At 43.8% G+C, this 27,806-nt stretch overlaps 1 protein-coding gene across 3 annotated transcripts; it reads left to right on the top strand.

The window, feature by feature from the left end:
- Positions 1-566: 566 nt before the first annotated feature.
- mideasb (mitotic deacetylase associated SANT domain protein b) lies at positions 567-27,321 on the top strand. Of its 3 annotated transcripts, none has more exons than XM_071525406.1 (13): positions 567-881; positions 5,517-7,504; positions 9,543-9,815; positions 11,792-12,140; positions 12,844-12,910; positions 14,812-14,954; positions 15,533-15,636; positions 18,222-18,297; positions 19,289-19,377; positions 20,175-20,318; positions 21,801-21,923; positions 23,022-23,227; positions 24,286-27,321. In XM_071525406.1, exons 2-13 carry the CDS (start codon positions 5,888-5,890, stop codon positions 24,509-24,511), a joined length of 3,417 nt encoding a protein of 1,138 aa, XP_071381507.1. In that variant the 5' UTR covers positions 567-881; positions 5,517-5,887; the 3' UTR covers positions 24,512-27,321. The 3 variants fall into 3 exon arrangements, with proteins under 3 accessions (XP_071381507.1, XP_071381509.1, XP_071381508.1); XM_071525408.1 differs by lacking the exon at positions 567-881 and adding an exon at positions 3,108-3,227; XM_071525407.1 differs by lacking the exon at positions 567-881 and adding an exon at positions 4,147-4,262.
- Positions 27,322-27,806: the final 485 nt, after the last annotated feature.

Here is a 27,806-nt window from a genome sequence, read left to right as displayed (position 1 = left end):
GTCTGGGTCAGAAAGAGTAGCAGGGCAGTAGCGAGAGGATTCACTTTTAACAACTTCCGTCTTCGCTTAAATCCCGTTAGGCAGACAGACCGCTTCTTCTTTTTATCTGGAGTCAATGAGACTGTCCCAGTATATATTTTTGTAATATTTAAGAGCGTAGTAAGCTACTGATAGTGCTGTGAGACAGGGAGATGTCTTTAAATTAGAAACAACAACAGTTTAGCAGAGGACCTTTTCGCGCATGCGTAGTATGGTGACCTCTGATATCAGTGCTAACTATTAATCAAGGTTCTTAAATAAATTAGCGGCTGTATGTAGTAGTTATTTAACCTGCTAGAATACTATTCATTAATGTTTAATTTTAAACAGTTGTACGCAAGTGCAAGATGATTTCCTGCCCTACGGTGTTCCGGTGTAGTCTGGTTACTATCTTGACCGTACAATGTAACGTCTTTGTCTAGGTGCAGTGTAGCCGTAAGGCAGCTACAGCACGTTAGAAACGGTACGCGGCCTCAACCAGTGTTGTTATGTCAGTTGATCAAGACTGCAGCGATTGAACAGATTCAGCAGCGATTTTTACATTTGGCATTGCAATCGATCATTACCGGAGCAATCGTTGTCGTTTATCAGCTATCAACGCATTTTGATTTCCACATGTAACAGTTTTTTTCGTTGAGTGTTTCCAAGTGGTACTGGGAAGTGACGCCTTGTGGAGGAACCAGGAAAAAAAAGTTTAAGGGGGTTTTCTCTCACTAGTAACTCGCTAACGTTAATTTAGATGAACGTTAACGTAACGTTAGATGCAGCAGAGCGACGTTAGAACAGGGAAATGGCGTGGAAATGAAGGCTTGTGTGCGTACCATGGAGGGACCGAGTTTAATGTAAGTACTGCAAGATTATACGCTTATGCATGGCAGCTGCTGTTGTTTATAGCAGAAACAGTTGTTTTATTAGTTAGCTAGTTATTGTTATGTTGTTAATGAACTAGCCAGCTAGCCGTTGAAGGAGCCAAAGTTAAGGTAGCTAGCTGCCTCTATTCCGCTCCACTCGGCCTTCACGCAACGATGTAAAAATGAGAAAGTTTGAGAGAAGATATCCAGTGTGTCAATTATAAATGATCAGTAATGTTTCTTGATTCATACCCTCTGCCGTGCACAAGATCCCCCGTACAAAAAAAAACGGATGACACAGGCGGAATCAGTTGTATTTATAGTGATGTGCTAAATGTGTGACCGTTGCTTGGATTGAAACATGCAGAGAAAGAGGAAAGGATGTTGTTTAACTGGAGGACATACAAACACACACACATACATACATACAGACACACTCAATCCCCAGTGTAATGACAGTGTCATAAGAGGCAGGCATGTTAGTCTGACTCGGCTTCTTGTCAACTGCATCTGTGAATGTTTTCAGGCTTTGCACGTTATTTTGAGGCCAGAGAGAGAGAGAGAGAGAGAGAGAGGGAGAGGGAGAGGGAGGGAGAGAGAGAGACATGCTTGGTCATGCCTATTGCCATGATATTGCACGGGTTCTAACGTTTTCTGTTATTTGATTTCAATCAATGTTTTATTTTTGTACTTCAGTAAACTAATGTCACGCGTTTAAGTGAATATATTCCTGGGATTTCCAGGAATGTAATATGTAATGTCCAATTCAGTGTTATAACATAGAGAGACCAAAGGCATGATGATATATGTTGCTATATTATAGCAGTGGAACGAAATGTAATCGCAGATTGCAAAGAGTATTTTCACCAGCAGGTTTTACTAACTCTCAGTGTAAATAGGGGTAGTTTAGATTGCCGTTACTGTGCTGCCACTACAGGGTGAATGATAAGATACTATGAAAATAAATGCAAATGCATCAGTAGTTTTCTTTCAGTATCTACGCGTGTTCATATGAGTTGGAGGATTAAAAGAAACGAGTAAATCCTTAACCAGGCAAACACGTTCTGTGTGCTGATGCGGTACATAAATAAAATAAAAAGTGGGTAAACTATGACCTGATCATCGTGAGGCAAACAACCACCAATACTTTACCATAAATGTATGCCTTTCTAAAGGCCTTCATATAGCTTACATCAGTGTGACACTACTTCCTGCATGATGTATAATATGAATTCCTGTCATTCAGGGTTTTTTTTTTTTTTGGACAACCTGAAAGAGTGAGTAACAGCTAGTGTTGGGGTCAATTCATTCATTAACTCAATTTCCAATTCCTCAGTTGAATTGGAATTGAAAAATAAAACCCTACAGGAAACAGAATTGGAAATTTTTTTTTCATAACACACATCAGAGATTGCACATAGTGACATATTTCAAGTGCATTACATGTAGCCTAATCATAATAGGAACATTATGTTGTTGAACTCTTTCATTTGATTCATAATATTTGATCTATAATGTTAAGACAATGTTAGGAGTGGAATTAGATGGAATGCAATTCGGTTTCCTGTCAATCCAGTTCAATTCCAACTGCAGGAACTGAATTTGACTTAACCACGCATTCTCAATTCACACCTCCCAACCCCCGATGAGTAAACTCATACTCCGCAAAAATGAAAGTGTTTAGGCTGTGTGTGTGTGTGTGTGTGTGTGTGTGTGTGTGTGTGTGTAGCTGGGTTTACCCCCTTTCCTCTACGTCCCCACGGTCCTCCCGTGTGTCGGAATTTCCCGCATGGACCGAGAGGGATCTTGCTCCGTAAATTACAGCGCGCTGCATGGAGGAGGAAGGCCTTGTATGGGCATGGAAGTGGGTGTGGCGAGCGAGCTAGAGGGGGATCACAAGACAGCCACAGAGAGAGAGAGAGAGGGGGAGAGAGAGAGTGTGTGTTGCTCGATACACAGCGAAAGGCCGCATTGCCAGTGTGTGTGTTTTTTTCCGTGCAATCCGAGTGCAATAATGTGCAACAGACAGCGGCGGCATTGCCCCCGCGTTTCTGCAGATTAGCGCTTCCTTTTTCGTGTTGTCGTTGTTGTTGTTGTTGTTGTTGTTATATTTCCGCCCGACATCGACCCCCTTTCCTCCTGACTTTGGAGCGGGGAGGGGGGGAGAAAATACTAGTGAGGTCAGCAGCATAGCATGAGTCAACCTTGGGGATGTATGCAGTCATCATCACAGGTCTGTGCTGTGACTGTGCGCGGGCCTGTCGGGTGCACGGAGCTGCGAAGTCTGCGATCATCCTGCGGGCAGCGTTGTTAATAGCAGCTTTCATGACAAACACAGTAAGTATCGGGGTAGAAAATCCCCGGCGTTGGTGACTGCAGCCATCGACAATGCATGTTATTATGGAGACAGTGTGTTGACAAAGTTTGTTTACCTCGTTCAAACAGACTGGGCGCCCACTCCTCGCGTTATGGCTGTGGCTCGGATCAATGTGGCGGTGTGGCATGTGCTATATATCTTAATCGAAGCGGATTTACGCACGGAAAGTGGAAATATAGGCGACGTGTGACGTATTTGCCGTGTTGACAAGTTGAGTCGACCCCGCAGCGTTATTATATATCCCCACACTTTGCCTTGAAGCTCCTGTTACACTTACAGGCTGCATTGTTAGCTGGGTTTGTTGCAGCGGGGCATGGCATTAGTGACTGGATAATCCGTTTTCTGCAACAAAGGGTTTCTCGTAAATAGCGCTGAGCTGGCTGGCCACAGGGATGTGGAGAGAGAGAAGGGGGGGGGGGGGTCCAGGAAGAGGGCTGCCGTGTAGGACGCAGCATGTTTTTCGTTTTCTCCTCTTTTATTTCTCGTCCCACGATGCTTTCTTTACCCTCCTGCACAGTGCAGGCCGGGGTGTGCGAGTTGGGCGACACGGTCCGATTTAAATTAGGAAACGCGATGGATTAGGCGGCTAATTGCGCTTGACATTTATTTTAAGCCAATTTAACATGTTACTTTGTTTATTGGGTTAAACCCCATGAGGCTTGTGTAATGTTGCACTTGTGATACGTCATGATCCCTCACTTCAAATAGAGAGAGTGGCTGTTATGCACAGACTGTCCATACTGCATGCTCACTGTTACTCTCCATAAACAACAGTAATGTTTTGCTCCGAAGCACTGTCATTCTGCAAGGAAATCCTAATGTTTTTGCATACACTGTTCACAGAGGAGTCTGAGATTTAGCTTGTTTCATAGGCTTTGATAACATGATTCAGTCTCCATGTTTGTTAGCCTTCTAGTGTGGTCATTCAGGTTCCTCAGTCAGTGGTGCCCCAGAGCCAGTGCAGGATCTGAACAGCTGCAGCTGTCTATTTTAAGGTGTGTGTGCATGTGTGTGTGTGTCTGTGTGTGTGTGTGTGTTTTACTAGGCCACCAGAGTAAAGGGTGACAATTGACAGCCACTCCTTCAGATATCAGAGAAGCGACAGCCATCGCCAACTCTATGTTGTAGATTCTAATATTAATTAAATATAATCATCTTGACAGATTGTTGTATGCAACCTGAGTCCTGCAGTAGGCAGATGGTTTGATCCTGATGATTCTCGCAGTGATAGAAAAGTTCTGTCTGTTTAGATTGTTGACTGATGCACAAGACTGACAAGATGTGCATTTTATACAGATGGACCAAAGGAGTAAAATTGCAACAGAAACATTCAGAATCTGTGTGCATCTGAAGACTTGGCAGACTGCATTGTGTCAAAATCTGCTCTGAAACCCTGCCATCAGATAATATTTTTGATGATGATAATGGGTAGCCATAGCAATAGAAATGATCCCCTAAAAGCCATCAAGTCGTGCGAGGCCATTTTGACTTGGCCTTTCAGTGCTCTTTTTTTCCTGCTGTTTTTTCCCTGCATTTTCCTTGCATAGATTGTTTCATCATGACTCATGCTTGCTCACTTTCATTTGCCCTTCCCTTTTGAGGATGAACACATGGTTCAAAGGGCACAGGTTCCCTTTTTTGCAACTGATGAGTCAGAGACTACTGTTAAGAGTGATTTTTTTTTTATGTTACATTTAACCTACTGTGTGTTTGGTCGGCGTTGGCGGGAAGGAGAACTTCCTGTCTGCTAGAAGTCAGTGCAGTCATGCAGGGCTTTGATAAAGATATCAAAGTTATCAGTGAGCCTGAATGATGAACTTCTGTTCTTCAGTGCATGTACTTCACTGCTATTGTCATTGCATGTACATCACTGCTGCTCTTATGGTGTGGCCCGTCCTAAAAATGTGATGCAATAATATCCTCTAACGTCATTTTCAGGAACTATTGATTTAGACATGATCTCTATTAACAACCACCCAAGCCCTAAGGACCTTTTAATATATGTGCTCGCCTGCATGCAGGTCCTTATCCCTGTGTCATGTGAGCTTAGCTAATAATGACACAGCTTAGACCCGCCCCTCCCCTCCTCTATTCTCCCACCCGATACCTTTCAGTGGAGGTCTATTGTTGAAAAGGCACACAGCAGGTTTTTACATTGCTGAGGCGGGGCTGATAATGAGCCCCCCCTGCGGGTACCTCTTTAGTCTGATGGCTCCATGCTTGACCCCTCTCTCATTTTCTCTATACAGGGTGTCGCCCATGAATGAGCAAAACACGTGGACTCCTTCAGCACCGCTCACCCCAGCCCAGCGGCCACTGCGTAGGTCACAGAGAACAGCAAAAGGGAAGAGAAGATTACCTTGTTTAACCTGGCCACTGCTCTTACTGCTGTCCATGTAGTTTTGCCGTTTTACCTTACTGTGGTTGCCCTGTCCATGGGTATACACAAGTTTTTTTGCGCTTTGATTGTTGGATCAACCAATTCAGGTGGACACACTCAGTGGAACATTAATAGTTGGTGGGTTTGATGGGCAGTGTAGGCTAGTATTTTGTCCACATAGCTTACTACCCCCAGCTTTTGTCCCCCTCCCCCAAAATATTCTCCTGGGTCTGTTTATTCATGCCCGCCATGAGTGTACCAGCCCAGCAGAAACCCAGCACCAAAAGAACAGGAAAGCGCATCACATTTTTCAACGAAAGCATCGCAATGAAGGAGACTTCTCAGCACCCTGAAGGTTCCTATTATGTCCTCGGAGGCACTGCTTCAGATGCCGGACAGAGCGAGGCTGCTAGCACCGTGTCCTCCAATCCAGAGGGCCCTCACATGTACCTCAACTCAGTCATCTTCAGCCCAGATAAGGGTGACCAGAGCAGGGGTCATTATCAGCAAACTGTGCCCATGAAGTGGCCCCATCAGGAGCCTAGTCAGCAGCAGCCATCACAGTCCCAGCAGCAGAGAGCTGCTACCTGGACCACCATTGCCAACTGGGGACATAACTTTGCTAATTACATAGGAGGAGTTAACGTAACAGATTCAAGGGCTCAGACTGCCTTTGTGAAGCCGATGCATGAGACCTCTGGCTTACAGCCTCAGCAACAGCCCCCTAATAGGGCTGCAGACAAACAACCACTGGGGGCCAACCCTGTGGAAGAAGCCTACAGGGATGTGGCTAAGGCCCGGGGTCTAGAGTGGGAGCAGCAACAGCAGCAGCAACAGTCCCAGGCCTTTCAGCAGACCCTTAAACCAGGGGTGCTGAACACCCAGCAGCACAGCACATCCAACCAAGGGGGAAGCTCAGTCTTGCAACCTTTCCAGTTGGCTTTTGGCCAGCCCAAGCAGCACCTGACAGGTTACTACCAGACCTTCCAAGGCAACAGGACAACCTTACCCAATCTAAACTACTCAACACAGGCAAAACCCCCACACCAGTTACAACAGCTGCAACAGCAGAAGCAAGAGCAAATACAACGCCAGCAACAGCAACAGCAACAGCAACAGCAACAGCAACAGCAACAACAACATCACATACTCCAGCAGCAGCAAATTCAACAGCAACACCATCAAATGCAACAACAGCAAATCCTTCAGCATCAACAGCATGTACAGCAACAGCTACAGCAGCAGCAGCAACAAATACAGCATGAGCAGCAGCAACAGCAGCAGCAAATACAACAGCAGCAGCAGCAGCAACAGCTCCAAATTCAGCAGCAAATGCAACATCAGCAGTTGCAACAACAAAACCCTCATGTGCTTGACTATTACCCCAGTGCACAAAACGCACACCCTCACCCACATCCACAGCCTGTGGTAGTGCACTCCCAGGAGTCCGCTGCGCCAGCTCCCCCAAAGATCCAGGAACCAGTTATCCAGGACATTACCCCAGAACCCCAGCAGCCCACGGAGCCTCTGCAGCCCCCTCTCCAGCCTCTGCCCCTGCCCCAGTCACAGCCCCTGACACAGCTCCAGCTTCAGTCCCAGTCCCAGCCTCAGCCTCGCAGATCCAGGCGGCTCTCCAAAGAAGGAGGGGCGCCGTCCGACAACCCTTTCCTCATCTCGTCGGAGCAGGCGGCCCCGGGGCCACAGGGCTCCCAGAACGGGGCCCGTGACATCCAGGCGGCCCCGACGGGCGTCATCCAGAGCACACGCAGGAAACGCAGGGTCTCCCAGGAGGTCAACCTGGAGACGCTCGCACAGAAGGCCTCGGAAATGGAGTCTCTACCGTCTCATGTTGTTAAGGTAAGGGACCTGGGTGTCATGGTGGCTCAGGCTCAGTTTAGGTATGCCACATGTTAGTTTCAGTCTTCCCTCTGTCTTGCTTTCTTTTTCTTCTTCCCTCTTTTGTTTTCAGTCTCTCTTTCTCCCTCCATTTCTTGTTCTCTCTGTCTTTCTCTCTTTTTCTCTCCATCTTTCTCTCTCTTTCCCTCTGTCACGCTCTTGTCTGTCTCTCAGCTGTTCCCTCTCAAGAAAAAGAATTCTACAGGAATAATCTGGAACAAAAAAGGGAACAAAGTGTCCGTAGTGCAGATGACTGTATTGCAGTTTGTATCTAAACTTGTTGTTGCAAGCTGAATGCCTTTACTAAATTGAGAATATCCTGGTAAGAGCTAAAAATCTATTTTGCTTGTGTTATCCCAAGGTATAATTGCAGTGGGATTTCAGCTCCCCGCACAAGAGCGGGAACTGGAACAAACGGCACAATGCATCTGCCAGGCAAACTGTGCCAAAACTTGTGTTGGTTGTGATTAACGCTTTGCTGGAAGACATGCTGAATCTAATCAACACCCGATGAACTGCACACCACAGAGCTGAGCTCTGCCTCGCAGGGACAATCTTTAGCTACCTCAAGATTTGATATCGCAAACATTACCACAGGCTAAATGCATTGTTTGTAACCGGAATTGGTATACGTTTTTTCTCATGAGAAGTTTTAAATAGACATCCCACATGATGTTATATTAACACTTATTCATCTTGATGTGTGATAAGCTTCTTGATGCTTGGTGCAATGATTTATATTGCTAAACAGCCACAAGTCTTGTTAAACAGTGTGGCTGTGCCCTGGGCTTGCCTCATGGGTAGCTGATCATACAGACAGTGTGTTAGTTGCGTGCCTATACACCTCCCCCCATCCCATCAGAGGACTGAAACTCCAGCCTGGCCTCCCCTACCCCCTCTCTCTATACAGGGGAGGGGTGCGGGGTTGCCCTGCCTGCAGCGCTCAGCAGAATATCTCTCTCCTGCTCTGGTGTAAGGGCTGGAGTTTTCCATCAGGAATAATGAACATGGATCTAGCATAACGGCATTCCTGCACGCCCTCTCTGCCCATGAAGATGCAGTATGAAATGACAGTATGCTTCTGTCCTATGATGTGGTTTAGATGGCTTCGAAGTTTCTCCAGAGTTGGTCATTATACTAAAGCACACAGGCTGCTCATGCCCACTCATTATGGTTTCTCAAAGCAAAAATGTGAGGAATGTGTTTGTCAACAGTTGCTTTGACATGCATGTAAGGTCTGTGACTTAAGTGTTACACCTTACAGTAAAATATCGAGGTGCAGATTTATGAAATACTTTTTCTTGTCCTCATTTGTTCCATTTTCCAATTGCTTAGTTTTCACAGCAGTTAATTTCCTGTGTGGCTACTGTCTCTTATGAATATGTGTAATGTTGCACTGACTTATCGTTTTAACACTCCATTTGATGGTTAACTTAATTTTAGTTGCATATTGCTTTTTTCTCTTTTCTCTTATCCGGGGTGAATTGCAAGGTTGCAGGGTTTCCAATATATTGATTATAATGTGGCAGCCCTCCCAGCCACCCAAGAAATTTTTTGTTTTAGATTTATTGTAGGTGCTGTCGTGTACTAAGCTGGTAAGATAAGCTACAAGCACTGAAAGTTGTTAGGGAACTACACTGACCACAATGTATTGCACCTGTGACATAGTGCATGGTATTGGTTGGAGCCTAATGATGGACTTGATGCTGTATGTTGAGGTAACCCATTTATAATTAGCTGTATGTTATATTTGTTTCACAAAGCTACCAATAGTCAAATGGGCGTATAACTGCTAATAACACTCAAACATAACTCATAACTCGAACAAACAACCCCAAGTCCATCAATTTGACTAGATTGAACAGAGGAATAAGGAACGTTTCCCTTTTCCCTTCTCCTAACTCCCACTTACATTACCTATATTGTTGGTACCTTTATATCATGTACTGTGAAAGTTAAAAAAAAAAAAAGTAAAATACCATATCCCCATCTTTCCTAGGACCCCCACCGGCCTTGGAGTCCCACTGAGTCAGAGGGTCTGAACACCAAGCGGCCTCGAGACGACAGCCTCCTGCCGCTTGTCATCCCTGTCTCTGTTCCAGTGCGGAGGCAGGACCCCTCCTCCCCAGACAGGGAGGAAGCCGCCCTGGGCTCCGGCTGGCCTCCGAGGCCTTCTAACCCCCAGGACCTGGGCTGCACCGACCACAAGCCCTCGGTCATTGTCACCAGACGACGCTCACTCAGGAACTCTTTGTCGGAGAGCTCAGAGCAGGTGGGTACAATCCATCCTCGCTGCTTTAGTTTTGTTTGATTTGGGTTGTTTGAGGGTGTCCTTTTTTTGATACTGGTGCAGATACTTTGACAATTTGATAGCGGTTCGGAATTGCGTCATTTTTTCCGTACCTTTCTTCTTTCTTCTTCTGTCAAATGAAAATATATTTGTGACAGTAAATAATTGTCTGTGCAGCATTCCTACAGGCCATCTTCATTTTGAAATAGAATTAGCCCACGCTCAGTTCATTTCCTTAATAAATATATCCACAAACTAGAAGAAATTGAGTTACCATCATAAAATTGACAATTTGCTTGTGGTGGTTGTTGGCAGGGAGAGGGGGGTTGCAAGAGTCAAGCTACTGTTTACAAACACATGAGAGTTTGGAGCAAATTGCAGAATTTTAGGTTTCACTTTGGCTTTTATAACAGGAGGCTCTGTTGGATTGGCTGCAATACTTGCAGTAATTGGATGGGAAGTGATTAGTAGATCAGTCAGGCGATGCACCGTCACTCGCCTATATATTTTTGACCATCTTAAACACGCACATGCATCCCGATAGCCTACCATGCCACCTATATTGCTTATGCAAATTTATACGGATCATACTACAGAAATCCATCATAGGGACAGAAAACTTTTATCCCTGTGCAGACTAATTTACCTAGGTAAACAACAAAGGAAGCCAAACCGTGCCTCGCTCTTCTCTTACTGTGTGCGTTTAGTTGCACAGCAGGAAAGAGGGGGAAGGGCTACATCACAAGCTGAAACTCTACTGATCTGTGTATTGCGAAATTATTGAATGTTGCAGTCAGCTCTCTATAATGTGATGTCAGTTTGACAAATTTGGGATTAAAATTAAAGAACATTTTGAAAAATCTTACTGGGTGGAAACTAATCTTCCTGGGTGTGATAAAGCCCAGGTAAAGCCTGAATATGGGAAATACTGCATCCTAAGGAAATGTTCTTGAACACTTTATCCCTTCCAGCTCCAGGGGCGCTGCTCTGTGGTAGAGCCTGCACTCTGACCTCTGTGGAGGGGGGCAAATTGAAAATATGTGGGGGGGGGATTATGGACTGAGGTTCCACTGTCTTGTTCAGTCTGTTTTTATAATCTGTTTAATAATCACATCCATAATAATCCTCCCATTAAATCCCTACATTTCTGCCCCCCCACCCAGACACACACACACACACACACACCACTCTCCCTGCCCCCCACCAAACCCCTTCATGTCCATGTCTGCCCTGCCCCCAATTCAGCACTCCACGCTTTCTCCCCTTCTCTCTTTCAGTTGGGGGAGATTTGGTGAACTGGTTGCCCTGTCCCAGATCAGGCAGATTATCAGGGTTTAGCTATGCTACTGTATAGCACTGCTATACTGTACATTATGTACAGTACTGGGGGGCCTCATTCTCTCTCTGTAGGATTTCTCTGGATAAACAACCCAGGGAAGTACAACTTACAACGTGTGTGTGCATGTCAGCTATTGAGTGTATATGTCTGTTTACTGACATAAAATGAGGTATAATGTACTATAATACTTCCTCTGGGAACAGTGTCTCATAACCATATATTAACAGCTCATAATTTATCTGCTATTTTTTGTGTTTTGCACAACAAATGTTTTTTGCCCATTGGCCACAGTGACTGGTGTCACTCATCAGGCATGTCCACTATTTTACATATATGCCATATGCTTTACATATACATATATGATTTTTGAAATAGATAGGAATCTCTAAATTATGGTTGGTCACCTGCCAAAGTGGTTGGTAGAGAAGACAAAATATTGACCTGACATGGAGGTGAGGCACTCATGGGAATACATCTACCTATCTGATGTCTGAAGAAGAGCACTATGGCTCAAAACATCACAGCTGATAATACATTAGTTCTTGGGATCAGTGCAGTGTGCAGACTCTATTCTTTTTCATTTGTAATTGTATCTCTCAACATCATCTCTCCTCACCAGAATGGCGGAACGGAGGGGGAGAAAGACGACGACGGCAAAAAGTCCAAACGGCGGCCGCGGCCCGAGCCTCTCTTCATCCCGCCGCCTAAACCCGGCATATTCATCGCCCCGCCCGTCTACTCCAGCATCACACCCTTCCAGAGCCACCTGCGCTCCCCCGTTCGCCTCGCCGACAACCCCCTCAGCATGCCCCCCTACACCCCTCCGCCGATCCTCAGCCCCGTCCGCGAGGGCTCAGGCCTCTACTTCTCCACCTTCCTCTCCTCTGCTGCGGCCGCTGCAGCCGGTGTCCAGGGCCTCCCTCCGCCCGCCACACCCAAATCAGCCACACGCAGCCTGCTGCGCTCCAGTAAGTCCATAAAGAACAAGCTTATATTGTTCAATGACTTGTCCTTAAGAATCATGGAGCACTGGACATAATTCTTGCAATTGTAATTAGGGCTGCAACTAACAATTATTTTCATTGTCGATTAATCTGTCGACTATTTTCTCGATTAATCGATTAGTTGTTTGGTCTATAAAATGTCAGAAAAAAAAAATGTGGATCAGTGTTTCCCAAAGCCCAAGATGACCTCCTCAAGTCTTGTTTTGTCCACAACCCAAAGATATTCAGTTTACTGTCACAGAGGAGTAAAGAAACCAGAAAATATTCACATTTAAGAAGCTGGAATCAGAGGATTTTGACTACTCAAACCGATTAATCGATTATCAAAATAGTTGGCAATTAATTTAATAGTTGACAACTAATTGATTAATCGATTAATCGTTGCAGCTCTAATTGTAATACGCATGTAACACTTATTTCCCCTAAATTCTGGCATATCAAACTATATGTACAGTCTGTAGTTAGGAATGTGAATTTTGATAGTTACTGCATGGATATTTTGTAGCTGGAGCCCTAACTTAATGACTCATCTTGCAAATATTGTAATAAACACATACCATTTGTTTTTTTATTAGCTCTTTCATATCAAAATACACCTCTGTTTCGAAAAATCTGCTTTGATACTTTCACTGAGTGGATTTTTTGTTTTGCTGTGCTGCTCCTTTAGACAGCTGTGACATAACGCCACCGATTCTGTCTGCTATGAGCGAGGCCACTCCAGTCAGCATAGAGCCGTAAGTACTCACCACTCCACATTCCAAAATCATCTTCCATTAATGAAAGGGTGGGTTTTGGGTTTGTGTGTCATTTTTCAGAGAAATGATACGGCTGTCCAAAAGCATGCAGCAGCATTTCTAAGGAATACTAACAGTAGTTCTGCAATCAGTTATTCAAACCATAACACTGGGATGAAAGGAATCTTAGTCATAGATGGATAACATAGACTACTTGAAATTATAAACCCACCCTTTAAAGGAGTCGTCCCCTCTGCCACTGTAACCACTGGAATCTCTTGCCCTGTCATCCACATCTAGCATTAATGCTAACAGTTGCCTTCTGATCTCACTATGCAGTCTATAGATTTGAGTTTAATGTCTCTGTTAGTAAAAGTGCACTTAATAAATCAGTGGTCTGTGTCTGTGCTTTCAGTAGTTAGGCTTACATGCACAGAGAATTCTGTCCTTAACTTGGTTACTCAAGTAACCTGGTTTTGGTCTGACTCATGTAAATGTCATAACTCTGTTACAATAATCCAAGAAAGCTCATACTCTGATTGTGGGGAACTCTGTTAAGATGGCTGGCTTGCTCCATCTGGTACATTTTGATTTGAAAAGCATGGTGGTGAGCAGTACTTGCTATCACTTTTGGGATCGTGATTTCTTTACCCTCTATTAGAAGAAACCTACTATTGCTCAGTTGAAGAGCGATGGAGAGGACAGCTGGCAGCCACACCTTTTCATGCTTTTTTTGCAAACAGACCGTTCTAGCTCTGGGCAGGACACCACAGGCAGACGGGAATATTCTGTTAATTGCTTTATTCACAGAAACAGGGAGTCTCCATCGCAGGATATCAAAAGCGCATGCAAACAGCTTAAACCAAATAAGACCTTCAATGGAGTATGGCCAAGAGCCAAGTTATTCCATACATGTAAACATAGCTGTTGATAGTTTGGAAGTTTGTTGAAAAATGCAGCAGCAGAAAGGGGGAGCAACTATTGCTGTGGGTTGAAAGGACAGCGAGACTCCATAGGGTCTGACCCACTTAGCATCAGTCAAGGATTCTATTTATTTATTTAATTATTTATTCATTTATTTATTTTTTAACCACAAAGAGAGTGGGGTGGGGAGGAGCCAGGGTGCATTGTGGGAGCTGTTCACTGACTGGTACCAGCTGCTCAGCAGTCAGTCGGGGACAAACCAGCGAGGCTCTCCATAAATCAGGCTTTCAGCTGAGCCCGCCGCACTCCCAAACACGCATGAGCCATAGCAGCTCAGCTTTCAGCAGCCCACCCACCCTGGGGGAGGCTGCCAGAATACACACATATACTCAGCTGGAAATACTGCAGGCCCCTTAGAGAGGCAGAGGGAGGGCGGGGCATCCTTGGACAAGATTGTCTGTCAACATGATGCAACACGATTTCCACTAATTTAGCACTGAGATTTCTGGTTTCGATTGACATGCGATTGCAAAAAAGATGACACATGTTGATAAGAGCGGTTTATGATTCACATGTTTTGATTGGCGTATTAGTGTTTGTTCCTATTTGACTATGACCTTTATCACTCACCAGGGTTAAGGTCCATTCACTTTCAGTTCAGCCAATTTAAGAAGTGCATTTTGTTTAAAATCCTAATTTTGAAAGACATTTCCATTTTACGCATTAAGCTGATGCTCTTATCCAGAGCACAGCATAATAAGCTTAAATTCCTAGATCAACAAAGCATTACATGGATTGCAGTGGTCAAAGCCATAGTGCCCCAACAATATTCATGTGACCACTGAATGATCATGTAAGAAAGAAAAGCTAGAAAAAGAAACAAAATATGAGCTTAGAAATAAAATAAACAACGTTTGGGTTAATAAGAGGCTGAACTAACTCCAACCTTGTCACTCGCATCAATGTCCTGTCCCCAGACGGATAAACATTGGGTCACGGTACCAGGCGGAGGTGCCGGAGCTGAGGCAGCGGTCAGCTGTGGAACTGGATCAACACCGGGCCGAGCTGGTCTGGACTCCATTGAACGACCTGGAGGCAAAACCTGACTTCCAGGAGAAAGGTAAGACCAGTACCTAATACAGTATTTCAGATCATTAAGATGCAAACGCATAAATATTGGCAGACAGTGAGTTTGTTTTTTGCTGGAGTAGCTGGCTTAACACTGATAGAGTCCCATTATAAAAAGCTGACAGTCTGTTCTTTGATCTCATATTCATCCTTTTATGATAAGCAGTATTCTTTTTTATGAATAAATCAACAGCAGTAAAGACTGACTTGGTCTTAATTGAGTTTCACTCTCTGCAATGTTAACTGTGAAATCATCAAAATCTAATTTCCTCGTTTCGTGAAAAGCGGAAGTCACTGAGAAATAATAATTTCTGTTGTTGTGATCGCACTGGAGAGCAAACATAATTTTTCAGCAAGTCATGGTCAAAATGTTGCAAAGAGAACACTGGGGACGTCTCAAGCAGCAAGTCATTTCTCCAAGTTTCATTTCCATTTCTCAATGCAATGCATGCAGCCCAGTGCATCCTCCCCAGATACCGCTACACTATTTATTATATAAATACATTCTGTTATAGTCTTATGTATATATATATAGTTATAGTCTTCTCTCTGTCTCTTTCTCTGTTTCAGTGGAAGACCTCATGCACCTGGCCTGCTCCAGTGTGTTGTGTGGAGGAGGCACCAACCAGGAGTTGGCCCTGCATTGTCTGTACGAGTGCAAGGGGGATATCATGGTGAGCACCGACTGGCTGGAGGTTGCCTTGACCCATAGAAACCGAACAAACAAAACGGTCATTCCCATTCAAACTTCCACTCTGACAAGGAATATTTGAAGAGTTTGAGATATTCACCATTTAAAAAATGACACCCACAACACTCTTACAAAATGATTTATTCAAAATTAAAACAGATTGTAATACTTTATTGAGGAGAGCAGGTAGCTTAACTATTCAATGATGAACTTCAGATTACTGTTTTTTCTTTTCTTTTACAAAGTGAACATATGATCTTTCTGTCAACAACATGAGCCTTGTTTTGCTGAATGAAACAAAACATAAGGTCTCATGCACTGTTCACACATTATTTGCATTATTTATTTCCATAGCAACAGTGATAGAATTGTGGCCATTGCAAAGGTGATTACCACAATGCACCAATAAATGCCCTGATCTGTGAACCCGTTATCACTACAACGGAAGTGACTGATCTGTAGAATTTCAGTATGCTCTGCACTGAAACTCTGTGGTAGCCTGAGATGACTTGAGATACTAGAAAATGGTTCGTTTGACAGTGGCGGACTTGACAGTGATGCCACTGTGTAGAGCACAGCAGCAGCTGCACACTCTGCGTGGCAGGCCCACTGTGAAACAGGTGTGCTGCACAGGGGCTATTGGTTTAGCGCGGTAACCATATTCTGCCTGACAGCTTGACTTTTGTATTTGTCCTGAGATATTCTCAGTGCTCACAGAAAGCTCACTCCCATTCAGACAGCGTAGAGCAGAGGTCAGGGTTTCCCCCGAGATGGTGAGGGAAAGATTTCCGACTTGAGAATGCCCTGTGGACTGTACAGCATTATAATTCTCCTTATTCTACTGGTATTATACATTTTCATGGGTGTGGACATGCTTACGGGTTGACATGTGCTGTTCTTAGCTCATCTGTCAAGTCAGTTGCCAGATAAACAAATGATCACAAATATGCATCAAACAATTGGGAAAAATCATAAATGTTTCTTTAAGAATTTGCAGATCACAGACCTGGCCATGCACAGTCAGACCTGCACGTCTGAAATACAATTATAATTTATAACACTCTTCTTTTTCTACTCTCTTTGCTCTCACTTGCATTATTTAGTGTCGCCAAGCAATCTGATTGGTCAAATGGGTGCTCCAACTGTTTAAATATACTGTAGCAATAAAACACAAGTAGTCCATCTCATCCGTACCAGCATCTCGTACCTGTTGCATCACCATCATACCCATAATTGAAGTAAAGCTTGACTTCAGAGGTACTTTGGCTTTTATACAACAGTTACCAACATTTTCTTTAAAGTACCAACGCTGTAATAAATCCCAGATCACCAAACATTATAGGAAGTAACAGCTCAGTTGGAACGCATGTTTGACCAATCAGATTGCTTGGATAAAACTACCCATTGTATAAATTGGCTGTACAGAACTCTTAGTCATGTTCAAATGAAACATGGCTTGTCACAATAAATATCACTTTGCCATTAATTCAATTTAACAAAACCAACAACATGCTCTGCGCTGGATTCAGTAATGTCAGGCCAAACAGCGGTCACAGTTAAACTGGCATGAGGCAGCATCGCAAGTGCCTCTTTCCTGACCACATCAGTGCCGTGGCAATAATAACAGTGGAGAATGCAGTGTGATGTAATATAATTTAACTGCATTAAACAGAATTCAATACTGGGAGGGATACAGAAATAGCTGCAGACATTAAGAGAAAAGCAAAGGGTGGCATCTTAGAATAGCATTTCTGCGTGCGGCCAGTTTGCATCTTAATTCAAAGCGAAGTTGAATAGTTTGATATCCGTGACACTTATTCTTGCAAAATAATTGGTAGAACAAAGTTTAAATATATTCTTGTACTTTTAAGAGCATAAGTAAAGGGATAATAGCTAACTTGGTTAATGAAATAATAACACAGACTGGCAGATTTTTTATCTCAATGGTTACATAGCGTTTTGGAAATGAACTCCTCATATGGCCTTCAAGTGACTTAACCAGTGATCCTAAATCAATACTTAATGAACGCATACAAGCTCCAGTCGACTATAAACCCTGATACAGAATAACAACAGAACAGTCAGGGTGCTTTGTGGTAGTAGTGGTGGAGATTTCAGGCCCTAGCGACCAGCACTGGTCCAACGTTGTCAAGGAAACTAAGGGAGGAGGAAGAGGAGGAGGGGGGGGGAGTTGCTGTCAAAGCGCCCACTCTTAAGCGGTCAGGCTCACTGCTGTCTTTCAACATTCATGCACAGTCAGACACACTCGCTTCTCCACGAGCACAAAGTTTACACTTATTCCAGTAATACTCAAGAGGGAGTACATGCTCAGAAATGAAGAAAGATGGTTCGCTTGCTCCCTGGTTACCTGTAGATAGCGAAGCAGCTGATTCATAGCTTGGCTAGGTGCATTTTACAGGCTTATAAAGCACAGTTGGAGCGCCTGTTAGACCAAGAGTCCGATTGTTTGGCAGGAGTTACCCACTGTATAAAGACTCATAACAGAGTCATTGCTATGCAGCTATTTTTTGTTTAAAATGATGTTATAAGCTTCTGTTTATTTCCCAGGGTGCACTGTCCCTCCTGATGCTGAAGAACCCCATATTCCCCAAGTCCCATCATCTGTCAGACTACCACTACTCAGGTTGGTCATGTAAATACCACTTATCACACCTGGGTCCAGTAGTATTTACATATAATTTTTAGCGTTTCTTTTAACCTACAGTGCCAGATGGGTGGGATTTACTCCACCAGGATTATTCTGATAGTGTCGGGTAAATTTTTAATCACAGAAAAGTATTCCAAATTGATTATGAAATACTTACCTGTTGTTGTCATAACTTTCTGGCACCTATTGTATTGCTTTATGCAGGAAACCCCACCCAGCTGGTATTCAGAGACAGTTAAAACAAATGCTGACAATTAGTTGAAAATCCTGTTTGCCCCAGGTCTAATAACTTACTTCCTCTGCAGTTGAATTGTGTGTGTGTGTGTGTGTGTGTGTGTGTGTGTTTGTGACAGCTTGCATCCATATTGGTTCATAATCATTCCCGTATCAATCCCTTGATGCCCTCTTACCCTGCAACAGTGAAGGACTTTGCAAGCCCCCTGCCTTGCCTTGAAAACCACAGCAGCTGCAGCAGAGAGAGTGTGGCTGTGGGGGGCAGGGAGAAAGGAGCTGGGGTGTAGGGTTGAGGGGGTGGAGGGTGGGGGGTGGGTGACTGTGGAGGATTGTCAGGGTCAACGTGATGAGGGATGGAGAGGAAGGAGGGAGGGGGGGAAGGAGGGAGGATAGAGGGGGTTTACAGCATGTGGTTAATCCCAAGCAGAAGACAGGAGAGCCATTGTTTATCCAGTAGTCTGTGTGTGTGTGTGTGTGTGTGTGTGTGTGTGTGTGTGTGTATGTGTGTGTGTGTGTGTGTGGTTTTGAGCAGACGGGGGGTAGTTGGGGGTCTCCACACACCCAGAGTATAGTAGAGAAGCTTTGTGAGTGGTCTAGTGTCTTACTAACTGCCCACTAACATTCTGTCTATCTTTTTTTCTCTCTCATCTCCCTGTCCTCTTCAATGCGGTTGTCTCTCTCTCTCTCTCTTTCTACCTGTCTTCCTCTGCCCCTCTCTACCTCCCTCCCTCAGGATCGGACAGCTGGACAGCAGCTGAGAGACGCCACTTCAACAAAGGCATCACTGCCTACAAGAAAGATTTCTTCATGGTGCAGAAACTGGTATGTGTGTGGCTTCAGATCAAAAGGACAGGAAAATAGAAACTGTCGATTCTAGTTGTGGTAGTAAGCTGCAAAGCGAGCTGCAAAGCAAGAGTTGCTGGTTTGATCCCCAGTACAAAGTGTCCAAACCTGCCTCTGAGCAAGGGCAGCTAACCACTATGTGTATCCATTAACATGCTCCAAGCACAGGTATTGAAAACTAGCTAACATGAGGTAAAATGCTGCGATACAACACAATAGACAGTTGCTGGCAATGTGCAGTTTTATCTGTACTTGTAAAAATAAACCCTTACCTTCACACAGTGTGCACATGATAAAGTCTTGGCCTGGCTGTGGAGGGAAAGACAATGCAAAGGAAAATACAGTCACACTGGAACAATGTTCCCTTCTGGTTTCATTATGTGCCGTGTCTCAATCAAATATTGTCTTTGTATGAGAGCATGGAACTATTTGGTATTTTTCTTGTCTTTACTGCCTCACTGACGAAGGGTGAGGCCAAAACATGTCAGTTTCATCCTGTTTATTGATCTAGCCAACAGATTAAAGGCTTTTAAACTTTATTTATGAAGAGTGCCTTAGGCCCGTGTTCCTCTCAGACACTGTCTTTGTAAGGCATACTGAGTAGCTGCAGTGGATCTTCTTATTGTTCAACAGTAGAAGACTGTGGTTGTACTTGGCACCTCCGAGGTGTGAAGCACTCTGAAAAAGGAGCTTGCATGCTCAACAGGCCTTCCATGGATACGTGAAGCCAAAAACAAAAAATCTGCTTTAACATGAAGTGTGTCTTTGGTCCACAGGTGAGCACTAAGACGGTGGCGCAGTGTGTGGAGTTTTACTATACCTATAAGAAGCACGTCAAGATCGGCCGCAACGGGACCCTGACCTACGGGGAGGCGGAGCCTCTTGAGAGCAGAACCACTGAGGAGGAGCTGGACCACAAGGCCAGTCAAGTTCATTATCATTAGCTCACACAACAGTAAAAATACTGAACACTGCAGTGCTTCAGACCTGCTTCATATTTAAATTTATTTAATTAGTGATACACTGATATCGGCAGCCTATCCGTATCAGCTGATATCGGCTGATATCGGCTTTAAAAAGCAATATCAGTCTGATGTTTTTACTGCCAATATTTGGCCGATTGTGGAATTGGCATTTTTGTGTCCCTTTTTTTTTTTTTTTAAGTGTGTCACTTAATACAACTGTTCAATTAACACCAGAATAAAACTAAAATGGTCTTCATTATCTTAAGATAGGCATGTCTGAAAAGCTTAACCTGTTTTGCATCTGCATTTGTACCAGATTCTTACAAAAATGCATATCGGTATCGGCTGATATGGGTGGGAATATTTTGGATATCGGCCTCATAAAACCTTATGGGTGCATCCCTTTATTTAATATATCCATACATCAAACAAGATGTGTTTTGTTGTTGCTGTAGAGACACATTAAGTAAGGGATAATGTACAGTGAGTAATTTTTTGCTAAATAAGCCCCGACAGGGTGAATCCAGACCCCAATGCAAAGTGGACCGTATTACACAGCTACTTACCAGAGACATGAATCATTTGACAAAAAATATTGATTAAAAATGATTTTATTGCAAGCTAAATAATTTAAATTTAAAATTTAAAGCGTCTGCCAAAAAATAGGCCGGCAGAACAGTCTGCAGTAAAAAAAAAGGAGTAACGTCTTTTTGGCACCAGGTGTCGCGGGTTAATTTGATTGGAAATCAACAGCATGAACCGGACTTGTTGACTGCAGAGTGATATGATTAGATGAAACAGCAGTGTGTTATTCAGAAACAACAGACTCCACAATACCTTCATTGGCCAATCAGTTCAACAGAGCCGTGTAATAAATATTTAAATATAACAGGTCTGAGAGGAGAGCTGCTGTGCACAGGGCATCCATTACCTATGGTATATTTATTATCTTTAGAATTACAAATGTCCATAAATATTAGATGGATAAAAAACCCACATACCATGTACTTGAGACAGTATAAGTTCAAAACTGCCTCATGATCTTCATCACATGTCACCCCCTCTCCCATTTCTCTTGGCAGTATTCACCGCATACTATCTAATAAAGTAGTGCCTCAAAACTAATGTTAACGGAAGATGCTGTTTGGATAGTTTTGTGTATAAAAATAATTCAAAAAAATAATTTTAGTCAGTCAGTCATCATCACAGTACTTCAGTTTGCTCCACTACAGAGCTTTCACATCCAAAAAATGCAGCTTCGTGGTTGTAAATGTAGAGGTTTTGAGGCTTGTGTCTAACTGAAGTTTCAAATATCAACCAGATGTTTCCTAAGAACTGAACAGAGTGCATCTCTGAATATGCATCAGAAATGTGATTCAGCTAGTGGTTAGATTTTAGATACTTCTCTAATTACGCTCTGCTTCCTTCGGCCAATAGGGCTCTCAGAGACTGGAGTCACGGAAGGAGGAGGAGGACAGCAGGAAGTGGGAGGGGTCAGCTGACAGGAAACAGGATGCCGGCCCCACCAGGGTGACACACACGCTGCAGTCCACTGAGAATGTGAGTGTGAAATGGATCAGCAGCACTGCGTGGGAAATTGAATGAAAGTGTGAATAAACTGAATGAGCGGATGAATGGTGGAATATCTTGTTCCTGTGTCAGACCACAAATGCAGCTCAGCCTGCTTGGGCTAATAAGACACAGATGACTTCGCCTAAAACCTTATGTTCAGCAGGGTGGTTTGAATTGTTGTTATGTTGTTTTCTGGCCATGGTGTTTGTGTGTGTGTGTGTGTGTGTGTTGCAACTTAAAAAATAGATTGCATGAAAGAACAGTATGTGAAGAGTTCTATTTCAAAACACTCTATATCCATTTCGGTGACAAAATCATTACCTAAAGTTCATCATTCAATATCTGTAAAATCTAGGTGATATAGTCTGTAAAATTGTTATAATTCTGTCAACCAAGGACTTCAATTGCATACTATTTTTGAAAAATGCCAGAATAGATTTACATTTTTTGCCATCAGTGATGTTTTTTCAAATGTTGGATATATCATTTTGGATCAAACCTCCTCATGTTCTTGGTTAAGCCACCTCAGTCGACTTCATCAGGTTTGACGTATTTGCCCTTTTGAACTCTGCCCCAGTTGACAGAGGGCTGTCCTGGTGGAGAGGTCATGGGTTTGCTGCCCTCTGCTGGCATTTCCGATGAGCTATTTTGGCCGATGTCCACCTCTCTGGATTGTGTAACCTCAGTGCGTCTGTCAGTAAACAATGACTCGACAAGAAACTTTTAACCTCATTATTCCCATTGCACTTCACTGTTCAGCAGCCATAATAAGTTGTTGACAAAAGGACAAGGCCACAGACTTTATTTGACTTTTTTGTGTCCTTCTCTGCTGAATTGTGCTTTCACATGGTCTATTTCATGGTGCAACCATAAACAAGATTTTTGAAGGTTTTGGATTTTAATAGTGGTTCGGTAGATTTGGCTTTTTGGATGTTAGTATATGTCCATATGTATGTTAACCAGCACATGTTTGCATGCTATTGTGCTAACCCTAACCCTAACCCAAAAATATCTGTGTAAAGTGTTTTCTGATGCTTCCATGTTAAATACACTTTACATTTCATTTCATTTCATTTGTGTGTGCAGACTGGTGCGGTCCTGATCCTGAAAGGCAAGGACGACGTGGGGAGGGAGCAGCCTCTGTCCCGGGTCATCCACCCCCCTCAGCTTCCCCCTCCCAGCTCCACCTCCAAACCGCGCAACGAAGGCAACGCACGCAAGACGGGCCCGCCAGCAGGCAACAAAGGCGTAGCTGGCCAGGAGGGAGAGTTCCCCTGCAAGAAATGTGGCAGGTCGGTGTTCAAAAAGGTCACATCGGTCTACTGAGGCCAACTCTCGATGCTCTCCTGTTAGAGACGTTGGCATGGGTCTGTTTGCTTATGCAAAGCAAAGATACACTGACAGCAGTAATCGCCTGGGTTACGCAAGTGGCCTTAGACTGAACTAGTGAGTTAAGATGTGGAGGTTTTGCAGGGGGATATTGCTATTGTCAGACCCACGTTCCCCTGGACGAGGTGTTGGTAAATAGTGGCAAGTGTCTCATGGTGTTTGTTTGAACAGGAAAGAATCAAACAGCCCTGACATGCTTTGATTAAATAACTAGCTGTCCCATGGCAACGCCAGGCCTGTTATTGCCAACTGTCTCCTAGCAACTGAAACACAGAGTAGATATGGCACATCGTGCCCCTAGTCAATGCAACTCTACCCAGCGACTGTGAACAAGATCTGCACACGCCCCTTACCCACTTATACTGCCCGTAGTACACTCTTATAATGGATTAGTCACCACTGCAGATACTAATAAAATCTGTTAAAAGAACTACAACCAGGGCTCCTACGCAGGTCTGACAAGACTTGACTTATGGAATTTAAAGTTGGTAGTTTACAGTTCTTGAAAGACTTGGAAGTTGCACAAAAAGGAGTCTGGAGAAGTTATCAATGTTAATGCCCTGTACACACATGACTACACATTTTATGTAGCTGTAGACCCACTGCCATGTCACATATTGTGATATTTGTTGTTGTGGATAATAATCTTCAGTTACAGTGATACGGCCTAGTTGATGGTTGTTACCCAAACCTTGTTATCGTACATCATACTGAACCTTGACCACAATCTTCATATGCAGCCAAGAAATCAAGTCTAGAGAAGTATGGAATTTAGAAACTGAAAATGTGTTGTAAGTATGTTGAATCAGGTCTATATTTTGCTCTGCTTTAGTATCTAAATAAACTCTATTCTAGGTCTACATACAACCCTAATTATTAGTTCAATGTATCATGTATAAATTTGTAAGAACCCCTGCAGCAAAAGAAAGCTGACCTTTGACTTCCTCTCTGTATCCCGCAGGATTTTCTACAAGGTGAAGAGCCGCAGCGCCCACATGAAGAGCCACGCCGAGCAGGAGAAGAAGGCCGCGGCGCTGCGTCAGAAGGAGGCCGAGGAGCGGGCGGCAGCCGAGGCCGCCGCCATCCTGGCCGCGCGGCAGCAGAACGGGACGCGGCAGGGCGGCGGGGACAGCACCAACGACGACTCGTCAGACGGAGAGGACGACGACGACGAGGACTGGCCGTAAGACGAAGGCCGCGCGCACAGACTGAATTCACACCGGTCCGTTGGCATCACACGCCCCCGGCTGTTCTCCTGCCACACGCCCCACCTAACGCTGCCCAAGCAGCATGGCTCGCTCTCCGTCTCAACAGCGCAGTGGAAGGAAAAACTTGTGGATGGAGGGAGGGATAAAAAACAATCCTCCCATGAACTGCTTTTTGTATATTTTGTGGATCAAGGACTTCCTAGCTTGACACATTCAGGGACAGATTTCCTCCCATGTATGCGTTTGAGCGTGAATGTGTGGACCTGGGTGGGTGGGAGTGTGTGTCTGTGTGTGTGTGTGTGTGTGTGTGTGTGCGCTTTCCAAAACTCGCCATCCCCCCTTTACTCTGCCTGAAAAGCTTTTCAAGAGTTACCTCTCTTGGTCACAGGGCTCCATAACGTCAAAGCCATGCCGCTTCTCTGGGCGCCGCCCCGCTGTCCGCGCCGGGCCGCGATCCCCCTCAGCACTTTCGAGTCTCGCTCCTGCTTTCTGTCGACGGGTGGGAACTCGTCGGACCCTCCCCCTTTTCTCGCAGCCTGCACTCGTTTAAAGACTCATTCTGACTCGTTCGGAACCAAATGACGTGGCGATATGAACGCTGCAGTGTTGAAACTGGCAGCAGGGGGGGGGGGGGGGGGGAAGCCTGGCGAGGCGAGCGGGGTCACGCTGTCAGGGTCTGGGTAAATCACGCGCCGGACAGACTGATAGACTGATAGGATGGCGTGTGCAAACTGCGGCCTCCGTTAGCCGCTCTTTCCCCACTCGAGGCTGCCAAAAGCTTTCTCAGACGCATGATGTACACCAAATGGGTTCCCCCCTCGTTCTGAGCGCTGTTCGTTTGGGCTTTAGTTCTGTGAATCCCCCCCCCTTTCGCCCCCCTTGTCACTTTTTATAGTTCCTCCTTTTGTTCCTCACTGTTGATGCCTTGGATGTTTTGATGCTTTTTATCTTGAAATGACAATCAATTTTACACTGTTGTTTTTTTTTTTTTATATATATACAGGTAACTGTTACTTTTTCTGCCTGTGTATCTATATATAGTTATTGTTGTTTTTGTGAATATTCTTGTTGTTTATTATTATTATTATTATTATTATTATTATTATTATTATTATTATATCCTGGTTTTGGCTGCAATTTAATTTGGAGCGGTTTTTTCTCATTTGTCGATAGCTTTTTATTTAAAAAAACAAATAATGCTCCTTGCTGCCTGTTTATAACTGTGAGATTTTGAAAGCCAGAGACGAAGAAAAAAAAATAGAGGCAGAAATGTGCAATAGAACAAGTTGCCCCCGGTTTCCAGATCTCTCTCTCTCTCCCTTTTCCTCCAAACCTTCCTCCCTGTCAGTGTCATCCTTATGACTGAAAGCTCTGGATGCCTCGCTGTCGACTCTGTAACTGATAGGAGGCAAAGAGTTGGACTGTTGAAACTGTAGGTCTCTATAGATACACATGGAGAGGCAGAAAAGAAAAGAAAATTATGACACATTTTGAGATCATCACTTGCTAGCCATAGAGTCGTAGTAGCTGTGTTGAATGTTATGCTTTCCACAGACTGTTAATGGCAAGAGTAAATAATTTATTGATGCAAACCGGCATTAAGAGAGGCTGGAAGCATCGTTAGTGAGTTTACTGTACCCCGCATTAACCTGGATGGTCCGGTTGTTAGGGTTCGACTGATATGGGTTTTTGAATGCCAATAACGATTCAGTATGTTTAAATTTAAACCTTCTCATGCCAAAAAATTGAAAGGATTCAGTATTTCTCTCAGAGTTTTATTCTCAGCAGCCTTAAAAAAGCCTCTGAAACAGCACTTAGACCATCATGTGACTCTAAAACTCCAGACAGAAATCCAGACTAATGAATTTCTTTTTAGCTGGGTTAATGTGATGCAACCCATATATTCAATAAACAGCATGCAGTAAACATTACTGCCAATATCGGCCTGATATAGCGACAAAGCGCTGTATCCATCTAACCCTACCATGTGTATCTATGGTTGCCTTTTCTGTTTACCTTGTGTTGATAGGAGGCACTGAATTGGACTATTGAAACAGCACGTTTTTATCTATCTATCTATCTCTACATATCTCTATCTTAAGCCCTTCGGCCCAGAGCCAGTCTCTGCCGCCATAGCAACAAATGGGTTAAAGGGTTATTTTCCTGTAAAGGACAACCACAGTGGGGAGTTAGGGAGTGGGGAGGAACGGCTCCAATTACCAGTTACTCCACAAGTTAAACCTGGGTCTATGCACAGACTGTGTGTGTGTGTGTATTTGTGTGTGTGTGTGTGGCCGTATGTAAGAGTGTGCATGTGTTTGTGAGTGTGCTTGAGGTCAAATGTTTAAATGTCAGCCAATTGAGGAAAAAAAGTTTTGCAGACTGTTCACTTTTTTGTTATCTTAATTTATATTTCCTTTTCTTCTTCTTTTTTTTATTTTGGCTTGTCATGAGATTGTCGAGGAGCATTGTCATGAAATGGTTTTCATGCTGTAAAACAGAATTATGGGTGAAATTGAGGCCATGCCACGAGCACACAGCTGTATTAAACCTTCCTCGTTTCATCCAGTTGGTTAAGGGAATTTGGGGGGAAAAAAAGGTTTATTTAGCTAAAGATTAGAAAAATATATATGAATGAAATTCTATGTTTGCATATTTTTTATGCTATTTTCCTATGGGGTTCACACTAATGATGAAAACAGAAAGGAATCTCAAGTGCTTTTTACTACAATGTAACTTATTTGTTTCAATTTGATTTTTACCACCTGTGTTTTTAGTAATGATTTATGAAGCACTGTATATTAAAGTTTTACAATATTCATGAAGTTCTTGAAGTCTTCATTCATTTTTCTTTCCTATCAACCAAAATGATGATGTTGTTATTGATGGTAATGTGAACTGGTGTTTCAGAGAGGTATTTCACCACAAGGGGGCAGCATTGTTGCAGCAGTTACTGCACAATATTACCCACCGAGTGCAGAGGAGGGCAGTATTGTGTTAATACCAAGCTGTGCTGTGCTGTGCTCCATCACTGCCTGTCTGATGGCTCTGATGGCATCATGCTCAGTTGTGGTTGTGTGGTGGAGTCTCTTGCATGCAGTGGTCTGATGGTTTAAGGGTGTGGCTCTTACCGTATTTACTGATATTTACTGAAACTGTAAATTTACATGGATAATTTTGCGGCCAAAGCTTTAGTTCTGTGTCTGTTAAACTGTTCCATGTGTCCTGTGTCTCCATGTATTTTCATACTTTCATTCATACATTTCCACTTAAC

The sequence above is a fragment of the Centroberyx affinis genome, unplaced genomic scaffold (assembly GCF_046629955.1).
Source record: "Centroberyx affinis isolate AG114_WGS23_722 - 3 ecotype Tasmania unplaced genomic scaffold, CSIRO-AGI_Caff_v1 ptg001292l_1, whole genome shotgun sequence".
Lineage (NCBI taxonomy): Eukaryota > Metazoa > Chordata > Actinopteri > Beryciformes > Berycidae > Centroberyx > Centroberyx affinis.
The sequence above is the reverse complement of the archived record's forward strand: the minus strand, read 5'-3'. Positions and strand labels throughout refer to the sequence as shown.

Excerpts from the sequence above, each read along its gene's own strand:
- mideasb (XM_071525406.1), top strand. The coding sequence starts at position 5,888 with ATGCCCGCCATGAGTGTACCAGCCCAGCAGAAACCCAGCACCAAAAGA. Across the intron at positions 9,816-11,791 it reads TGTCGGAGAGCTCAGAGCAG|AATGGCGGAACGGAGGGGGA; the intron begins GTGGGTACAATC and ends TCTCCTCACCAG. Across the intron at positions 19,378-20,174 it reads TCTTCATGGTGCAGAAACTG|GTGAGCACTAAGACGGTGGC; the intron begins GTATGTGTGTGG and ends TTTGGTCCACAG.